The sequence below is a fragment of the Lutra lutra genome, chromosome 8, assembly GCF_902655055.1.
Source record: "Lutra lutra chromosome 8, mLutLut1.2, whole genome shotgun sequence".
Taxonomy (NCBI): Eukaryota; Metazoa; Chordata; class Mammalia; order Carnivora; family Mustelidae; genus Lutra; species Lutra lutra.
The window spans coordinates 22063534-22085043 of NC_062285.1; the positions used below are offsets into that span (position 1 = coordinate 22063534).

Below are 21510 nucleotides of genomic sequence, written 5' to 3' on the forward strand. Positions count from 1 at the left end.
GCTCCCTACATACCAGGCACTGTCCCAAGCCCTTTCTCTGCATTAATTCACTTAATCCTGAGAATAGCTCTATGCCATAGATGCTGTTATTTTCCTACATGAAAGATGCATAAACAGAGGCACAGAAAGATCAACAATTGTTTCTAAGGTCACACAGCTAGCAAGTAGAGAGACCAGAACTTGAACCTCAAACCCTTTGCCCCTAGATCACGCTATCATATATGGCAGAGTCAGACATGGTAAAGGCTTTGGACTTTTCTTCTGAGCTCAATGGAAGAAAGAGAGAGAGGAAGGCAGAGGAACCAGAAAGGACATGGAATCATCAGCAGAGAGGTTCTCAAGGCCACTGAGGCAACTGTTGTGAAATGAGACTGTTACTCAATTCACGGCAGCCAGGAGATCAAAGAAGTATTCGGAAAAAAAAAGACTAGCCTTGATTAACAGAACCCCAAATCTATTTTTCCTGAGAGAAAAAATGTTCTAGAGAATGTGAAATGCTAATGAACTAGAATTAACACTCTGAGAAAAAAAATCTAGACAAAAAGAAAATTATTAATCATTACAAATATTTGAAAGTATATTAAGCACACAAAACACTTTTGGTCATAATCTTGGAAACTAAGGGAAAAAACGTAATAAATTAAAAGACACAACAGGGCATTTATATACATGGTTGCTTTGACGCTATCTACTTCCTAAACTCAGCTGGACTGTGGAGAGTTTGTTTCCTTTCAGCAGCACATCTGAGCTCTGGAAGACCAGGAGCTTTGTTGACAAGTTATAAAAGATGAAAGCAGCATCTACCTCACAGGGCAGTTATGAGGACTGAGCGAGTTGGTATGTGTAGAACATTTAAAATCGTGCCTGACAAACGGAGCAACAGTTGTATGTGTGTTAAACACATCAAACCCAACAATCACTAAATAGAAGAACATAGTAAATAGTAAAAGTGATCACAGTTTGTTAAACTTTGGTTAGAGTTACACTGTTACCCCCTCTCCCATTTATGGGCAGGGGCCAAAAAGTTTTCCCCTGCACCCTCTGGAGAGACAGTGGTTTAAACACTGACCAGTATACCACTGCCTGTGTTCAAAATGGTGTGCAAGTTTTCACCAAATAATTATAATTCATAATAATAATGAAGTCAAGACAAATATTCAACCCATGAGCAATTCTGGAAGAGCTCATGGACTTTCTCTAGAAAAAGCATTGAACTGTTTCCCAGTACATCCCAAAGTCTGTTCAATCCCAGTTCCCTCCCAAGCATGAGAAGAAACAAATGTATCATTTCTAGATTTTAGGCAAGGTAAAATATTCAGAAAATTCTTTTGTCTTCTGCAGCTTGAAGCCTGGCTAGTTTAAAGACTATCTTCCCGGACAAGATACTATATTATATATAATAATGTTATAATTAATCATTATAATATACTAAGTATATTATATAGACAATTATAAATCTATAATATGCATTGATATATGATAATTATCCATTATATAATACTGACTAATTTAAATAAAACAAATAAAGTAAAATGTTAAAAAGCATATGGGTATCTTATTTCCAAATACACATAATTCTAAACTCTGAAATGGTTTGAAATGCCTCTACTACTAAGTGCTTGGACATAGACCAAATCTTGGAATCACAGCAGGAACCCAAGCTGGGTGACAAAAATGGACACCTGTGTCCAAATGGGAATGAGCCTGTTTTTAGCCTTCAAAGCACTTGCCTCAGCTTTAATTATACCCATTTGCTAGTGTAGTTCACTGATGTGTTATTATGTCCACTAAACCGAAGGCTTCATAAAAGGGGGAACTTTGCCTGTTTTCACTCACCACCGTACCCCTAGGACCTAGCGGAGCTCCTGGTATACAAGAGATCCTCCCTAAAGATTTGCCGTATGAAAGATGGGAGACATTCCTGTTCCGGGGTCTGTTCGCATAAGCAAGCAATGGGCGTCTTGAGGGGGAAATGTGCACGAAGACAAGTAGGTCAAAGCACCCAAACCACATGGAATAACAATGCACGCCCCTCCACCGTCCATTCACCAGCAAGAGGGCCTCTGGAGTCCTGCACAGGGTCAGCCACTAAGACTGCCGCCTGCCCAGGTCCCAGAGAGAGCTCTATAAGAGAGACCAGGCAGCGGATAAAGCCAACAAGCACAGCCCTGGGGGACATTAGGAGGTCCTGGCAGCAGGGCCTGGGTACTCAACGGTGGGAGAGGATGTCACACATGGCTTTGGGCCCAGGATGCCAGCCAGTGCAAAGTGTCCCCGGCACTGCCCAGCAGGACTGGGACAAGCAGATGACTCCTACAGCAGCAGCCTGATTCAAGACATTGCCAAGGCTTCCCAGACCCTGGAGGCATCGGGAGTCACCAGTCAGGGAACAAAAATGTCTATGGGTGATTCCAAGAAGACAGTGTTTGTGAGTTCATAGGAAACAGACTAAACAACCCCCCTACTCAGAAATAGAGGGACTTGGGGTTCTGAAATAGCAACAAAATGGTGGTCCATACAAAGGACCCACCATGTTTAACATGGAATGACCCAGAAAGTCCATACATTATGTAGACCATCAGCTCAACCTACTTTGTTCTCTTCACTCCAAGACAAGAAAATCGAGATTTTTTTTTTTTACCATTTTATATTTATTTATTTGACAGAGAGAGCACACAAGCTGGGGGAGGGAGAGAGGAAGAGAGAGAATCAGGCTCCCTGCTGAGCAGAGAGCCCACATGGGGCTCCATCCCAGAACCCTGGGGTCATGAGCCGAGCTGAAGATGACACCTAACCCAATGAACCACCCCCAGGGCACCCCAAGGAAATCTATATATTCAAAATCAAGGACCTATGCCTTTACTTTCAATCTGGGGCCATACTCTTTGCTGACTAATAATGATAGGAAGAACAAGGCTCAGTATTGTAACAAAGTAATGCAGGCTGAGTTCTTCATGTTCCCTTATTTCCATCAGTCTCCCTAAAATATTTACTTTGAAAATATCCTGCAACCCTCAAGAATCTCACTTTAGATACTGAAATTGTTCATAATGTTCCCCATGTAGGAAGAAAGCAACAATTGAATACCAAATTGTTATAATCATGTGAAGTTGTCCTAATCAAAGGTCACAATTCAATAGTACCCTTATGTCCTCTGTCTTTTGGCCTGGGGATCGCCACAATACAGTTCCTGGCCCGATACACGCTGACCTAATCCTGACAGCTGGTACTTCATTAGAAGGTATAAATCAGAAATTCTATCCTTCTCTCATCCCATTCTGGTAAATAGCTACTTATTTCTTGAGAGGAGGGAAAAATCCTGGAACTAATGTACGTACTTTTCTGAAACTTCCTTCTTCTAAAAAGCAAGAGGAGGGTGTAAAGGAAATACTCCCCCTTTTTGGCATAGCCCCGAACACAGTGTTCCTCATACGTACTCTCTAAACCCATTGCAAAACACATTATGGAAACCCAGCTCACACGTTGGGTTCATATTGTATAATAAGCTTTTTCTTAAAAAGAAACAAAGGGGAACTCAAAGTGCCATTTATTTTATTCAGACAAAAGCAGTGTCCCTCTCCCCGCCCCCCACCCCCACCCCCTTGCCTTTATTGTGGCATCTCTTACATTCTATCTGGTTAAAGTGTGCTGCATTCCATTTCAATGAAATCTGGAAAGCAAATGGCTTCAGGAATTTGGATTTGGGCTCTCAGCTTTTAACCTGGGATGCATCAGAATTCCCAATACTTCCTATCACCAGGGGCTCTCAGCCAGGGCCGGTATCAGAACTTTTATTGTCCGTGGAACTTTTAAGAAATTGCGGATGCCAGGCCTTAAAACCTTACATATATTTCAAGCCAGAAATTGCTAGTCTAGGCATTTAACCGGAAGAAGTTAACTGTATATGCTGAGACCCCAACAACCTTCCCCTAGTGTACTGATCAGTAGGGAACGCTAACACGTATGTGTTGTGAAAAGACCGCTCTGGTGAGTACCCAAAGGGTGGGTCCCTGCATATATGTTCATGGTGGTCCATGAACATGGTGGTCCATGATTCACTGGAGATAGTGTACAAGTTCAATAAAAATCATCATTGTCATGCATTTAAGAAACTGTATAATTTAATAAGAAGAAATAGCCATTAAAGCAACAGATCCTTTTCCTTCTTCCATTCCTATTCTGCGAACCCCTAAACCTGGATCAGTCCTACAGTTCTATCTTTTCTACAATCAATGCCCAGATTTCTCAGTATCATTGAAGAAAGCTCTCATAATCTTGATTGGTCCCAGGACAAATTCCTGGTTTGTATCCTTTGCTGAACCTTAGGCATCTCTTATCCATCCATTTCCTTGTCCTTGACCCTCAGCAATTATTCCAAACCTTACCCAACCTGTTACAGATTCTCTCTCTTCCATCCGTCCCCAGTGCTCTCTGCAGGTAACCTTGCTTCCTATTTCACAAAGGCATTGAGAGGTTAACAGGTACAATCGGCCCCTGATTCTTTCTGCCCATCTACTTGAATCACATTTACAAGTGTAAGTCACCTGGGGGGCTTTAAAAATTCCTTGTGCCTGCGGGGCACCTGGGTGGCTCAGCGGGTTAAGCCTCTGCCTTCGGCTCAGGTCATGATCTGGGTGTTCTGGGATCGAGTCCCGCATCAGGCTCTCTGCTCACAGGGAGCCTGCTTCCCCCTCTCTCTCTGCCTGCCTCTCTGCCTACTTGTGATCTCTTTCTGTCAAATAAATAAATAAAATCTTAAAAAAAAAAAATTCCTTGTGCCTGGACCTATCCTTCACCAAAACTATGATTTAATGATCTAGGGCTTAGTCTGGGAGTAAAAAAAAATTTCAAGTCTCGTAGACGATCTGAACATGCAGTCAGAAAGTAAAAACCGCTACTCTTAATTGCAGATACGAATCAGAATCCAATGAGGTTTTGCTTTTAAAGATTTAAATATGCCCAAGTCCCATCCTCAGGGATCCTGATTCAGTTTATCTGGGCTTGCTATGACTGGCATTGACATTTTTAAAGGACTCTATTAAGTCCTTTTTTTATGTAGGACATAACAGGAGAAATGGAAAGAAATGCAATAAAGGTTTGCCAGATCAAGTAAATAAACATACTGATTATCATTCTTGATATTGGTTACCTATAAATTAGTGAGTTTATACCCTACAGAGATTCCAACTTCTTCTCTTCATGAAACATTTAAATGTACAAAATTTTTGAGAAGATAATTGGTAAATATTTATATCAGTTTGGAGTGAAAAAAAAGATTTTAAAGCATAACATCATAGAGTCCAGAAAGGAAATATCTGTAGACCAGATAATGTCCAAATTAGAAATTTCCTATATCAAAAACACTATAGTACAGTTAAAATAAAATAAAATAACCCTGAAATGTATATTTCTGACAGGCAAAGTTTAATGTCCTTACTATTTACAGAACTCATGGATCAGTAGTAAAAACAACAACAACAACAACAAAAGAATAGACATATCGACAGAAAAACAGATCAAGGACGGAAATATATGATTTTTTAAAAATACAAATAGCCAAGAAACCTATGGGAAAAATCCTCAACACAACTACTACCTTAAGCAAATTATTAAAACAGTAACATAATATTTTTGCCTATGAAACTGGCAAAGATGAAAAGAAATACATTATCCGAAGTTACAAGGTTGAGGGAAAACAGGTGTTTTCTTACTGTTTAGATGGTAAATTAGGGCATTCTTTAGAGGGGGGCCATTTGATTGATTGACATCTGTCAAAACCCGTAAGAGCTTGCATATACTTTGAGCAAGAAATTGTACGTCTAGGCATTTAACATAAAGGAGTAATTATCTAGGCTGCTGAGGTCCTGCAGCTCTTGGCCCCAGCCTCTGCATTTTCAAGACACTGCACAGTAGGAACTGGACTAGGGCCACTGAGAGCAGATTTATTTGAAAATCTTACACTGCCAATGTCATTCCTGGCACCTCTCACTGATGCGACAGTGGAAACCACCTCCTCTTCAGAGCTCGGATGTTTTCCACTCAAATAGCCCGTTGACCTCACCTCTAACAAGCCGTCTCTGACTGTGCAGATATCCCTAATGCAGCCCGACCATCTTACCACCCCGTTTGTCCAATCCCCTATGAATGACCCCCTCTCTATTTGTCTGCATGGGCAGCCAGCCCATAATAGTCCCATTTCTCTGGCAAGTGCCATTGCCAAGGAGTCTGGGCATGTGCAGATGCTCAGGGTCTTCCGAGGACAATTTGTGGTCATCCTCCTGGTATCACTCGGCTGTCATCCCAGGGCAGTTAACTCTCTCTGTCCCCAGCCACTGCTTGGCCAGTGACCTACAAGTGGCTGCTAACTGTCCTACACAGTGCAGGGTCCCCCAGACACCATCCACCTCTGCCATCCATGCATGGGTACTCCAAGCAAGGCTTGCCTCCCCTGCTCAACTCAAACCACATCACCCTGCTCTTTCTTACCACATCCTTCTCCTTTTTTCTGCAACCCTTTTTACTTCCGAACAAGAGTCCTAACAATAGTGTTTTTCGTAGTGAAAAACTGGAAAAGAATCTAGTTGTCCAAAAACAGGGGTTAAATAAGTCAGGGTTTGTTAATAATGGGATATATTATTCAACCAACAAAAACCATGTACTGAAGGAGATATAATAATAAGGATGATATATCCACCACATTCTGCTCAGAAAAAAAAAGATAGAAAATAAGTTTCCTTAAGTGAAGCATGTTCATGAAGATGTTATCAGTTCTAAATCTCTAGTCTACAGGATCGTGGTTGGTCTCCATTTTCTTCTTTTTTGCTTATGTTTATTTAACCATCTTTTTAAATGAATGAGTATGATTTTGGGAAAGCAGCACAGAAAGAAGTCAAACAGTTCAAAATGGAATGTTAAAAAATGTATTTGATTTTATATGTGTTTATATTCCTCAAAACCTGCGTGTGCTCTACTGGGATGAGCCTGGTATTGTAGTGTATTTTAGTGTGTTGTGTTGTGTTGTACTGTGTTGTACCACAGCCCAGAGCAACAGCTCAGATGAGGATACACTTTGTCCTTTGGTGGTGAAGGGTCATGAGTCCCAGGAAGCCATGGGCTGGAGAGGTACAGAATTGGACACTCGAGTTATGCTACTACCTTAGAGAAAGCCACAGGCTGTGATTCTAAATGGGGTCCTGGGTTAGTTTCGAGACAGCAGAAGAATCTGGGTTTTTTTCTCCCCAAATAAAATCTTACATAAAATATCAACTCCTAAACAGCAAATGTTGTATTGATTTGGTTCAAGTAGGAATTGCAGCAACCAGTAATGCCAGTTAAGCCTCCCCCTTCTGCCTACATCCCCCCTACAAAGCAACTTGGTAGGCTTCCCCATTCACTAGTTGAGAAACAGACAAAAGTTCGTTTTAAGAAGGCAACTTCCATTCCAGCAATAGGTTTTTCCATTCATAGTATGAAATCCAAATGGTTACTTTTGCCCATTAATTACATGTATACTTGGATTCCTTGAGGCCCAATCTTCCTTCCATGTAGAAAGCTTGCTTCACCATACCTGCCTAAACTCCTACAAATCCCAGATATTCTCTTTGGATTTTTTTTGACCTCCAACACCCTAGATTAAACAAAGTATTACTTCATATGTCACCCCACAGTACTTTAACTATTATACTCTACTATATCACTTGCAATGTGGTACCTGAGCTAGGCTTAAGGTATTTAAGTGAGTCCTTGTAGGTAGAACTGAAAATTTGCCTCCTAACCATGGACTTCTTTGTGGATCTGGTTGCCTCACTGGTTTTTATGGAGGTTAAGAAATCTACATGGGGCAGGAGGAATCTAATGGTGGCCATGATTTGGGATTCAGACAATATAAGTACAACTAATGTAAGGAGAAACTCTGAGATCCCTTGATGGTAGGGGAGAGGGGGGACTACCTCAAGAGAAGGAGTCTGGCTCTATCAGAATCAACAACAAGATCTAGTGATAGGAGGAGAAATGGTGATTTCCAGTGGAGTGGAATGGCCATCATTTGAACTTGTTGAATCCCAGCCAATCTGTTGGTACATAGACATTCTGGGCAAAAAGGCTTGTGTTCCCAAATGAAAATCTATTGCTCTCCTTGGGATCTCTCTAAACAAGTAGATCTCGGTGAAGTGAAGTCAGTATTCCAACTGTCAGAAGAAAGGCAGTCTAAAGCACCAGAAGAACATCAAGCAATATCCCAGAGGCAAGTAACAACAGTACAAGCATTTCGAGCAGAGTCAATCAAGAGTGGTGGGAAAATAGCATGCCAGGTTTTCTTGTGCATGAGAACAATGACTGAAAAAAAAAAAAAAAAAGAAAAAGCTGGAGCAATGGAATATTTAGCAGTCTGGACCAAGAAATGAGATCACAGAAGACTCAAGTTGGGACTGGCTTAAAAAATGAGAGAGGGAACAACATGGAAGAGGGAGAGGGATGGGGGTCCCGTCATTCACTGGTTGGGACTGAGCTAGCAAAATTCAAAGAGAAATATCAAAGTGTGCTCAGCTATACCCACATACTAGTAAGAGCTGGGGACATTTAGTCTATATATTGTGTTCCTATTATTACTTGTTCTCATGATGGGGATGTGACATTATTAGGTACGACATACATCTGTGAGATGGCTGTGTCTCGGAGATATGTGTGTCAGAAAATATTCCTGTGTGAGGTTCAGGATATGTGAGATGATGTGCTTGGCTGTTATGACATGGTGACCGCATGAGGTTGAGATATTTCAGCGGATAATGGAAAGTTAGCAGAAAGGATTCCCTGGTCCAGTGAAGACTGCTTTAAGCATAAGTGTATTTTTTATATAGAAGAACTTTTATTTAAAATTATAGGAGAGGGACGCCTGGGTGGCTCAGTTGGTTAAGCAGCTGCCTTCGGCTCAGGTCATGGTCCCAGCGTCCTGGGATCGAGTCCCACATCGGGCTCCTTGCTCATCAGGGAGCCTGCTTCTCCCTCTGCCTCTGCCTGCCATTCTGTCTGCCTGTGCTTGCTCTCTCCCCCTCTCTCTCTCTGACAAATAAATAAATAAAATCTTTAAAAAAAATTATAGGAGAGGAAAAGCTACACAAGGATCAAGCTTTGCTAGCTTAGAATTGAGATGGTTGAGATGGCACGAAAGTGTCCAGAAACCCAAGCACTATAGATTACCTTAGTTTCATCAAATATAAGGTCATAACTGCTACAAGCTGATAGATGGGCAGGCATTTCAAACTCTGGATAGAGCACAGAACAGAATATATTCCATTTCTCAACATTTTCTAAAGGAAGCCAAATATTTCTTAAGCTTATTCATCACCCACTCCTTCTCTATCTCTTGGATGCTGAATTACCACATGCAATGACAGCATATTTTTAGCATACTGGCTTATGTTCAAATTTATGCATTACAACCTACATGTTTATGAATTTATGTATTAAATTCCAGAGAATTTACACCATAAATTCAGAATTCACATAATCCATTTTATTAGTATGCATGTTCAAAAGCTTGCAAAAAATTAAATTAACATATATTAATATTTGCAAAGGTATTTTGAGTGAATGCTAGTTTTCTTAAAGCATGACTTCATTAAATGGTAGAGCTATTAAACCAGACATTAACCTTCCCAAGTTTGGGCAGAGAAGAGCTCAAGAAGAAGGTTTTTGTACAGTTGTACAAGATGTTCTCCAGTCTTGTCTCCAAGACTGACTTCTTTGGGCTTTTCTAATTTCAATTCTCAGTATCATTGTCATTGCTGGATATGGGGAAAATTCCCCTTTGATAATCCAACTCATCACTTAAAATATAAGATGCCGATAACTCATTCCCCAAAACATACATGTACATTTTTTAGAAAGAGAACTTTCACTAAAAACTTAAACAGAATGTCCCCATACATGGAAGGTACAGTGTTATTAAAAACAATCCAACTTCAAAATAGGTTTGCATCAGGAAAGAGTCTTGGCAAGTAGCAAAGGACGTGGCAATTCCCAAATCTCCTCGGTCTGAGACAAAGATACCTGACTCTGGAGGGCAGATGTAACTCAAGGATACTCTTCCCTCAAAAGATGGCCACTGGCTATCATCTCATGTACTTTGTCCCCTGCATTATGTTAAACATAATGACTGTCATCTCCCACTTGAGGACAGAGTGCAAAACATGAAGCTCAGAGTCTCAGATTTCCTGGTGGCCTCCCAACTCAGTTTTATTTTTCAATTTGAGGAGTAAGAGTGACTGGAAGAGTGGAGGCTCATGGTCCATAAATGATTCTTTCGTCTTTTCCTTCCTGGCTGTAGTAGTCATCCCTACTTGAATGCTCTTCAGCATTCTCCTAGTGACTCACTCAATTTAACCCCTCCACCCCACCAGGAAGTAATTAGACAAAAATCTACCCATCTCAAATATAAAATCTTAGCTGTGCAAGAACAATAGCATACACTTATTATAAATTAAACACAAATACTATGACATGAAATTAAATGAAAGTTGAGAAAATTTAAGACCAAACACAATATTCAATTAGCAAAATATCTTTTTTTTTTTTTTAAGGCCAACCTAAATTTAGTTTTGACTGATCCCTTTGGAGGAATATTTGTGGCGTATCTTGGTTTTGTTAGTGTGATCTTTAGCTTTTTGACAATCCACAATTAAAAACACATAATTCTCTAGGATATAACTGCAACAATCCCATTAATTTCTGTATCAAAGGTATCCAAAACTAAACTATTTATTTATCGAAACTTAAGGTTTTAAGAGAGTTTCCAAAAAATACAAATCTATAGCAATTTACTTAGAAAATTTTCTTGCTAGAGTAAACATGATAGCTTTTGGTATTAAATATTTGGTAAGTTTATTCATTTATCAGTACTACCAAAATACAAAGAGGAAAAACTGTCTAGGAATCAAAGTAGGTTTTAAAATAATTATATTTAGATATCTTAATTTCTGATCTTCTAACTATAATATTAACTGTAAGAAAGAGTATCATTAAACATGTCAGCAAATAACAGAGGGACAGAAAGGTGAACAATCTGTCAAACTTTTTTAAAGATTTTATTTATTTATTTATTTGACAGAGAGGGAGTGATCACAAGTAGGCAGACAGAAAGGGGGAAAGCAGGCTCTCTGCTGAGCAGAGAGCCAGATGCAGGGCTTGATCCCAGAACCCTGAGATCATGACCTGAGCTGAAGGCAGAGGCTTAATCCGCTGAGCCACCCAGGTGCCCCAATCTGTCAAACTTTTAAAAATATTTATATTTAAAAGAATACTTACTCTTTAGCCGTCCTGTAAGAGGATATATCCTGAGTTTTTCAATAATATCAACCACAACCAAGGAAGTCAGAACCAGAGAAACTGGCAGGTCAGGTAACTTCTCAGGAAAGCCATCCGTCGAACCATTACTATTTTTTTGAACCTGTTTTCAGAAAACCATTTAGAAGGATTACATTTTGTGCTTTCTTTGTTTAAAATTCTTTTAATAGTCTGAAAGCAGCACTAAGTTATAAAGACATTTACTAAAATATTAGAAGCTTAATTTCCACCTTTTCAGGTATTCAACCCGGTAAGCTTTTTTTAAAAATTGCATTATGTTAGTCACCATATAGTACATCATTAGTTTTTTTTTTTTTTTTTTTTTTAAGATGTTACTTATTTATTTGAGAGAGAGAGCATGAGAGGGGAGAGGTCAGAGGGAGAAGCAGACTCCCTGCTGAGCAGGGAGCCAGATGTGGGACTCAATCCCAGGACTCCAGGATCATGACCTGAGCCAAAGGCAGTTGCTTAACCAACTGAGCCACCCAGGCGCCCCACATCATTAGTTTTTGATGTAGTGTTCCAAGATTCATTGTTTGCATATAACACCCAGTGCTTCATGCAATCCATGCCCTCCTTAATACCCATCACCAGGCTCACCCATCCCCCACTCCCCTCCCTTCTAAAAACTCTCCTGTTTGTTTCTGGGAGTCCATAGTCTCTCAGCACCCCATAAACTTTTGAACAACTTGTAAAGATGTAACAAAGATTCTTATCAGTGGGAGAGCTTTCAGCTCAAGATTGAGGTTGGTAAACACGTGCGAAAATACTACAGCAGGCTCCTGGTAACGGTGGGATGGGCAATTTCTTCCCTCTCTACTGCGAAGCAGAGCCTTTGGGAGTCCTTAGGTTGAAGAATGAGGGGGACAGATATTGGATGGAGTTCAGGGTCTTCTAAGAAGGGAGAGCCCAGGTTAACCCAACCAGGTTTTGGGACACTTCTTTCATCTGATTAAGGTATATACAAAAAAAAAAAAAAAGAAAAAAAAAAAGACTATGGCAAACATCATATTAGTGGTGATAAGTTGAGAGTTTTCCCTCTGAGATCAGGAAGAAGACCAAGGTGCCGCCATGACCAGTTCTATTCAACATTGTACTAGAGGTCCTAGCCGGTGTAATGAGGCAGGAGAATGAAATAAACACAGTAAGTGTCGGAAAGAAAAGAAATCTATATCTTTATTCATAGACTACATAATTGTACATGGGAAAAGCTCCCTGAAGTGGATAAATTATTTCTAAATACCAATAAAGGGAAAATGAGATTTTAAAAAATGATACCATTCAATGCAACCTCAACCAAAATTCAAAGACTTTGCAGAAAATGACAAGTAGACTCTAAAATCCATATAGAAATACAGAAGGCAAGACATTTAGATGAAAAAGTTATAAAGATTTACTCTTTGGGGTATAAAGAGCTATTATAAACCTAGAAGAATTGTATCGATGTAGTGTGGGCAGAGGTATATAAAAGCAGACAGTGGACAAAACAGAAGACTTGAAATAGACATGTACATATATACACTTGATTTGTAAAAGTAGCACTGCAGAGAAACATGGAAAGACAGGATTTTTTATAAATAGTGCTCAGTCCATTAGACATTAATTGGGGGAAAAATGCACTCCCTATCTCACAACATATACAAAAATTAGTTTCAAATGGATTGTGAATCTAAAAGAGAATGTAGGGTGCCTGGGTGGCTCAGTGGGTTAAGCCGCTGCCTTCGGCTCAGGTCATGATCTCAGGGTCCTGGGTTCGAGTCCCGCATCGGGCTCTCTGCTCAGCAGGGAGCCTGCTTCCCTTTCTCTCTCTCTCTGCCTGCCTCTCTGTCTACTTGTGATCTCTCTTTGTCAAATAAATAAATAAAATCTTTAAAAAAAATAAAAGAGAATGTAAAACAATACAGGCTCCAAAATATAATATCGGAGGATATCTTCAGGTCTTTGAGATTCAGATTCACAGTATGACAAAATCTTTTCAAGCTACCAAAATTACTATCCACGAAAAAAAGAAACCGACAAATTGCACCGTTTTTAAATGAGGAACTCTTCGTCCAAAAATGGCATAACAAGTATTAAGTCACAAAGTGTGAATATATTTGCAATACATATAATCAACAAAGGGCTTGAAATCTGAATATATAAGTAACTTCTGAGTCAATTCCAAAAAGATAAGTAACACAATAGGGGGAAAAATTGGCAAGATAAGAAAATACTCAGTTTCGGGGCACCTGGGTGGCTCAGTGGGTTAAGCCTCTGCCTTCAGCTCAAGTGATGATCTCAGGGTCCTGGGATCGACCCCCCCGTGGGGCTCTGTGCTCAGCAGAGAGCCTGCTTCTCCCTCTCTCTCTCTGCCTGCCTCTCTGCCTACTTGTGATCTCTCTCTCTGTCAAATACATAAATAAAATTAAAAAAAAAAAGAAAAGAAAATGCTCAGTTTCATTATTGATGAAATGCAACATAAAACGGTAATGAGATTCAAGAATATACACACTGGGATGGCTAGAAGACTTAACGAGGTAAGGCTAGCGAGGCTGTGGAGCAACAGGTATGCTCGTTCTCCACCAGGGCTAAGTCTAAATTAGTAGAATCTCTTTGGAAACCTGGCACTTGCTGCTAGTTGAACATTTGAATTTTTTTTGTCTTTTTTATTTTTTTATTGTTTTACTATGTGATGTTATGACCCATCAATTATACTTCTGCACATTTTACCAGCTGAAATTCTTGCATATGTGCATCAACAGACCTATTCAAAGATGTTCACAGCAGCGTAATCTTTTTTTTTAATTATTTATTTATTTATTTATTTGACAGACAGATCACAAGTAGGCAGAGAGGCAGGCAGAGAGAGAGACAGGAGAAGGAGGCAGGCTCCCTGCTGAGCAGAGCCCGATGTGGGGCTCGATCCCAGGACCCTGAGATCATGACCTGAGCCGAAGGCAGAGGCCTTAACCAAACTGAGCCACCCAGGCGCCCCCAGCAGCGTTATCTTTAAGAACCCAAACCAGACACATCTGAAGGTGGGCATCGAAAGCAGAAATGTAAGCTGTAATATATTCATAATATGAACTACTCTACGGAATGAAAATGAATGGAATACAGTTGTATACAAAAACCCGAATGAATCACACTTTTGAATAAGAGAAACCAGACATACATTAGGTAGATAAATAGATAGATAGATTTCATATATATATATACATATGTATGTATATATACATACATATATATACATATATATACATATACATATACATATACATATATATGTATGTGTGTATATATATATATATATATATATATATATATAAAATTATATTTCTCTTATGAAAGATTCAAAACCAGACAAACCAACCTATGGTATTAGAAGTTAAGGTAGAAGTCACCTTTAAGGAGGAGGGAAAAGGTTGTCATTGCAAAAAAACAAGGGAGCTGGCAAAATTTTATTTTTTGACCTGAGTAGTGTTTACACAGGATTTTGCTCTGTAGTATTTCACTAATATTGTTTTGTACACATTTCTGTTTGTGTCTTATACTTGAGTGAAAAGTGAAATGAAAGGAGGAAAAAAATGTGTAACAGTGGATAAGGATGTAATAGAAAAGAGCCAAAAAATGTTCTTTTGTTCCAAGAAGGGCAATCAGACTACAAATATACCATCACTGTATGATAATGGGGTTGCTTAAAATGTTGTAAACTGAATTTTTAAAGGTCTTGGGAAACCTCTCATGAGCTTTACAAAGTCTTTGGGAAGGAGAGAGGGAAAAAAGATAAATCTAGATACAAATATACACATATTGTTGTTTGATGAACAGTATGTGCATCAAGTGCAGCCTTCAGAAGTTATTCTAATACATTTATATATTGTCCTAATGTAGCATCTAGGACACAGTCCAACAATCGTATATTTCTAATGATATCATACACTACCCAGTACTCCCTTCTCTCATAAAGCCTATCATAACTATTCTGATTGTCTATTTCTCTCTCTACTATGAATAAATAATTACTGAATGCCAGAGATTCCATCAAATTTCCTGAGTGTTCTATCCCAGTACCTACTCAGTGTATTTCATCTGTGGAATATAAAGTAATTTAAGTTACTCACTTTGGGGAAGTGAAAATTATATACTTCACAGCATCGTGCAAATTAATAAGGTTAATAGGGCAGTCTTCTTTGAACCTTTTTTAGACAATAAAATTCTCACAACCTGCGAGTTCTGCCTATAATATTCCCTGTATATTCCCTGGGAATATCCCTGATGAGTATCCTGTAGATACTCATCTATCAGAGTCCTTTTGAAGCTGCATTTAGTCAAAACATAAAGTTCATTTTCAAATATATATCATGTGCGAATGCTTTGCCAATAGATGTATTATCAAAGGTCTTAGAATGTGAGTGGATGTCCCTTTGGATATTGTTTAGAACTGAGGACACTCAAAAGACATCTAGTTAAAAGAAACAAATACAAATCTACTTTCAAATTCCTTGCTTTTTTAAAAATTATTTTGAAATTAACATTCCTGTTTCTCATGCACAAACACAGAAGGTATTTTTTTAATTGGCTGCTAGACCTTCCTTCACAATCACAGAGGTAACAATGTTCTTAGTACTTTAAATATATAATTGCAACTTGGAAGAAAATTGGATAAAATAAAGTTTTAAGAAAATTTTGGGGCACACTGTTCTATCAAATTCCAGTAACAGAGGAAATTTTAAAAATCTCAAAATCTTGCAGCAGAAGAAATAAAAATCCCATACCTCGGTCACTGCGATAGAAAAGCTGAAGCTGGGAAGTGTGGTGAGTATAACACACATCATCATAACAGGTCTCCTAGCAAAGGAGAAAAAAAATAAGCAAAAGCAATAATGTACAAGATCAACAGTTCCTGTTCCATTCTGCTAATTTAGCAGTTCCTGTTCCATTCATCTATAGTTTTTCTAAGAAAATACTGCTTCCCTATTTCCATTTCCCAAATGTTTGAGTATGGCAAAGGGCAATACATGCAAAAACCAGAATATTTTCTAGAACAAAGGGGTGAGAGATTTCCAAATAAGTAGCAAACCATGGACTTCTAAGAGCATCTCCGTACAAGACGAGAGACATTCAATATTTTCATTATTATTTGGAATCTTGTCCAAGAGTTCTGGCTCTTGCGACCAACTGAAAAAAAGAACATGACTTTTTTTTTTTTAAAGATTTTATTTATTTACTTATTTGTCAGAGAGAGAGAGAGAGAGAGAGCGCACACACACAAGCAGGCAGAGTAGCAGGCAGAGGCGGAGAGAGAAACCGGCTCCCTGCGGAACAAGGAGCCCGATGCGAGACTAGATCCCAGGAGCCTGAGATCATGGCCTGAGCCAAAGGCAGCAGCTTAACTGACTGAGCCACCCAGGCATCCTGAACATGACTTTCTTAAGTTATATCATACCCTATGTCTAAAGTTGATTTTTCAAAAAGACATTTAGAGAACGTATACCAAGAATGACTTCAAGTGAAAACATTTAGATATTTCTTACTTGAAAAAAATCACATATATAATGAAATATTGTGTGATTTTATATATGTGATTTTATGTATCACATATATCACATTTAAATATATATACACAAAAATAAAAATTTTTATATATCACATATATATAAAATCACATATGTATGTGTGCATATACACATACATATGATATATAAAAATCACATAATTTTTCAAACTTGTTTTTGGACACCTTCTTAAACATTATAATAATCAATTAATCAAATTGTTATTGTGATATAATACACATATAATACATAAAATATCTTATGACAGAATTAAAATGTACACTTAGTATCATTAATTTATGGGAAGACAAAGTATACTCAAAGCTTTTGTATCATGAAATACCTCCTTTCCTTAAATACATATTTCACTAATTACACATTTAAAAAATTACATTTATATGATAATGTGTTTCTAAGTACAAAAAAAGTGTTGAACTCTTTCAAATAACTAAGGTTTTCCCCTTGGTACTACCATGCTACTGTCTATCTCGCCTTCTAGGTACAAACATAAATTAGGGGGCAGGATACACCCCTCTCTCAACCAGACCCAGTATGACCTGCTAAAACCAGAGGTACAATGGGGCCTTTAAGGGGTAGCTTTGCCTCCTTTTTTGAGCCCAGATCTAGGTTCCTGCAGCACCTGGTTCTCTAAAGCTAGCTAGAGCCTTCTACTCAGCTTGTACTCAAAAATAGATAAGAATGTCCCAGGGATTACTCCCACCCCTCCTCCTTATCTATATTTTCTCCCTCAATTACCTAAGCCAATCCCATGGTTTTAAATAACACCTACTTACCCATAGCTTCTGAATATTGTATATATATGTATATATGTATGTGTATGTGTGTGTGTGTATATATAAAATATCATATACATTATCATACACACACACACACACACACACATATATATATATATATATATATATATATATATATATATATTTACATATGATTTTTTTGGTTTGAGTAAGAAATACCCAAATGTTTTCACTTGAAGTCATGGTTTATCTCTTATGATCTCTAAATGTCTTTTTTCAAAAAAATCAGTATCAGTATTATATAAATGTAAATACGCCTGAGTTCTGGGCTTGTATGACCAATTCTATTGGTACCTCCACTTGGATGTCTAGTAGGCAATCCAGATTTAACATGCCTGAAAAAGACCACATCCTTCCCCATACCTGTTCCAATTATCATCAAAGGCTGTCTGGTTTACATCAAGTATATTTACTGAAAACACGTTTTCAATCCATCCTTTGCTAACACTGCAGGTCATGAGTTATCATAGCTCATCTGACTTCCTAACCAATTTCCTCTTAGTGCTTCTATTCTTGCCTAGCAACATTGTCTCCAAAGAGCAGTTATATTTCTAAAATGTAAAACATGATTATCACCGCCCTACCAAAAATTCTCCAATGATGGGGGGTGGGGTGAATGGAGAGTTAGTGTTTGGTGGAGACAAAGTTTCAGTTTTGCAAGATGAAAAGAGCTCTGCGAATGGTTAGTTGGTCTGGACACGGTGTGAATGCACTTAAGGCCACTGATCTGTACACTTAAAAACGATTAGGATGGTAAGTTTTATGTTGTGTATTTTTCATAAAATACATACACTTGTGCATTTTACATATTTTAAAAAATCACCAAGGCACGAGTAACGTCATTAGAATAAAATTGAAACCTATTACTCTAGCCTACATGTTCTATATGTTGTGGTTTCTCTTCTTTCTCCCACTGTCTTTCTCATTTAGAATGACCTTCTCTCCCAAAAACCTCTTAACTCCAGCCATACTGGCCTTCTAGTTTTTCCTGATCACAGCAAACCCGCCCCACCTTCAAGTTAGTTGTACTCTTGCTCTCCTTTTGCCAGCAACTCTCTACTCCCAGATCTTCCATGTCTGACACAGAATTATATACATTTACAGCCCTATGGCCATCTGAAAATTCTGCTGATTATTTCTTGTGTACCGTTTTACACATTCCTCCTCTTTGCCAGTCACCCAAACTAAGTTCCATGGAAGCAGGAAACTTATCTGAGTGGTTTCACTACATTCACTGGCTAGCAAAATGTTTTTGAACAATTTTTGTGCAGTGAAACTTCTGAGAATCTGGTAAAACCTATGGGCCTTTCATAAAACATAATTTAAAAAAAAACAAGCAATTATGTTGAAATAGTTACCCAAATTCTTTCACAATTTTGATATAGTAATATATGTGCCTATCTATGAACATTGTCTTCTGATTTCCTTTGGAGTACTCAAGATCTAGTGGAAACTGAAATCATTCATAACCCATTTGATGAAGTATCTGCAACAGTTGTAATGTGATATGAAAAGACTATGTAATGAAATTACAGGTTCTGGTAACACTACTGTGATTTGTTACCAACGTTCAAAATGGAAAGAAATCATAGCTTTCAATTAGAGGTTAGTGAAAAAATGATGTAACCTGTTCCCAATCCAAGTTCTGTGTTTTATGTAACCAGAAATAATGATAATTTGTTTTTTTTTTAAGATTATTTATTTATTTATTTGACAGAGAGAGATCACAAGCAGGCAGAGAGGCAGGCAGAGAGAGAGGAGGAAGCAGGTTCTCCGCTGAGCAGAGAGCCCGATGCGGGGCTCGATCCCAGGACCCTGAGATCATGACCTGAGCCGAAGGCAGCGGCTTAACCCGCTGAGCCACCCAGGCGCCCCGATAATTTGTATTTTAAGATCTTGACTGACTGCCAACATATGTTTATAATTTATGAATAAGGGTTGTGGGTTAAATTCTGTGCCTCCTCCCTAAAAGATATGTTGAAGTTCCAGCTCATGACACCTTACCACGTAATCTTATTTGGCAACAGGGTCTTTCTAGAGGTAAGAAGTTAAAATGAGGTCATTAGGGTGATGCCTAATCCAACATGACCAGTGTCCTTATAAAAAGGGAAAATTAGGAGAGTGTACAGAAGGAAGATTATATGAAGACACAAGGAGACAGCAGATGAAGGCATAAATTCAGCCAGATGATGCTTGGCCAAGTACACCAGAGTGCCCGTGAACCACCAGCCCTCAGAAGGAACCAACCGACCTTGACCCAAGACTTCCAGCCTCCAGAACTGGTAGACGCACATTGTCATGAACAGAAATGCTACAAACATGAATGTTCAGGTGTTCCTGGTGAAGACTCAGGCAGCACACTGGATAGTGTTACTAGAAACTGGAAGGAAGGTGATCCTTTCTATAAAGTAGCAGAACACTTGGAGGACCTGTGTTCTGCGGGGTACGGAGTAGAACTTCACAGTTGATGAACTCAGATACTTAGCTGAGATTTCTAAGCCAAGTCCTGAAGACACTGCCTGGTGTTTCCTTGCTGCTTAGAGCAAAATTCAAGAGTGGAAAGAGAAACTGAAGAAAGAATAACTGTTAAGGAACTGGAACTTGAAGATTTGGAAATTTCTGTCTATCCATGGTGTAAAAAATAAGAGGGGCGCCTGGGTGGCTAGTGGGGTAAGTGTTTGGCTCCAGCTCAGGTCATGATCCTGGGGTCCTGGGATCAAGTTCCACATCGGGCTCCCTGCTCAGCACGGAGTCTGCTTCTCCCTCTTCCCCTGCCCCTTCATGCCCCACTCCGACGCTCATGTTCTCTCTCTCAAATAAATAAAATCTTTTTAAAAAATGAAAGAGGATGTTCTAGAGAGGATACTAAGGGTGTGGCCTGTGAATCCAATCACCTGTCTCAGCAGAAATGCTGCCACTGCCAGCTGGGACTAAAAGGGGACAGAGATTCGACAAAAAGGAAGGAAAGCTGTTAGCCTTCTGGGATTCAAGAGGCAGGAAGTGGGCTGCTAGAGCTATTTGGCTGTGAACGTGTACTATCTTTCAAGAAAAGGGAAGAATGACTCTGACAGTGCTTCAGAGGCCTGAGAGGCTACCACTGCCACCAGTGGCCCAAAGGTTTCCTCCTCAGACCCAGAAGCCAGGAAAAGCATGGAGCCTCCGTCTGACAGGCCCAGAGGACACAGTGTTCAGCCACAGGGGATTATTCTCAAGCCTCAAAATTTAGTGAAATTTGCCCTTCTCGGTTTCAATGTGTCTATTTTGCATGTGAGAAGAAGATGAATTTTGGACAGGGCCAGAGGGCAGACTGTCATAGGCAGACCCATGTTGAAGTCCCAACCTCCAGTACCTCAGAATGTGACTATATTCTGGAAATAGTACCTTTCCAGTGGTAGTAAGTTAAAATGAGGTCATCAGCATGGGCCCTCATCCAACATGACCGGTGTCCTTATAAAAAGGGAAAATCTGGAGACAGACACGCACAGAGGGAAGACCATGTGAGGAGACACAGGGAGAACCCCATGTGATGAGGAGGCAGAGATCAGGGTGATGCATCAATATGTTCAGGAATGCTGAAGAGGGCCAGCAAACCACCGGAAGCTGGGAGGCCTGGAACAGGTTCTCCTTCACAGCCCTCAGAAGGAACCAATCAACACCTTGGCCTCAGATTTCTAGCCTCCAGAATTAGGGGACTGTGTATTTCTATTGTTTACACTCCCAAGCTTGTGATACTCCGTAAGAGCTATCCTAGGAAATTCACACAATGAAATTTATGTTGGAAATCCCACAGACACATCTTTGAAAGTGTACTTGTG

At 39.2% G+C, this 21510-nt stretch overlaps 1 protein-coding gene across 1 annotated transcript in view; it reads right to left on the reverse strand.

Moving 5' to 3' along the window:
• Nucleotides 1-21510, reverse strand: part of TMEM236 (transmembrane protein 236) — a 35009-nt gene that overhangs the window by 5354 nt on the left and 8145 nt on the right. Inside the window, exons 2-3 of the mRNA XM_047741192.1 lie at nt 16098-16170; nt 11302-11443 (exon numbers count right to left, since the gene is read on the reverse strand). Of these exons, the coding sequence (XP_047597148.1) occupies nt 11302-11443; nt 16098-16170 (215 nt within the window). The remainder of the gene's footprint in view (nt 1-11301; nt 11444-16097; nt 16171-21510) is intronic.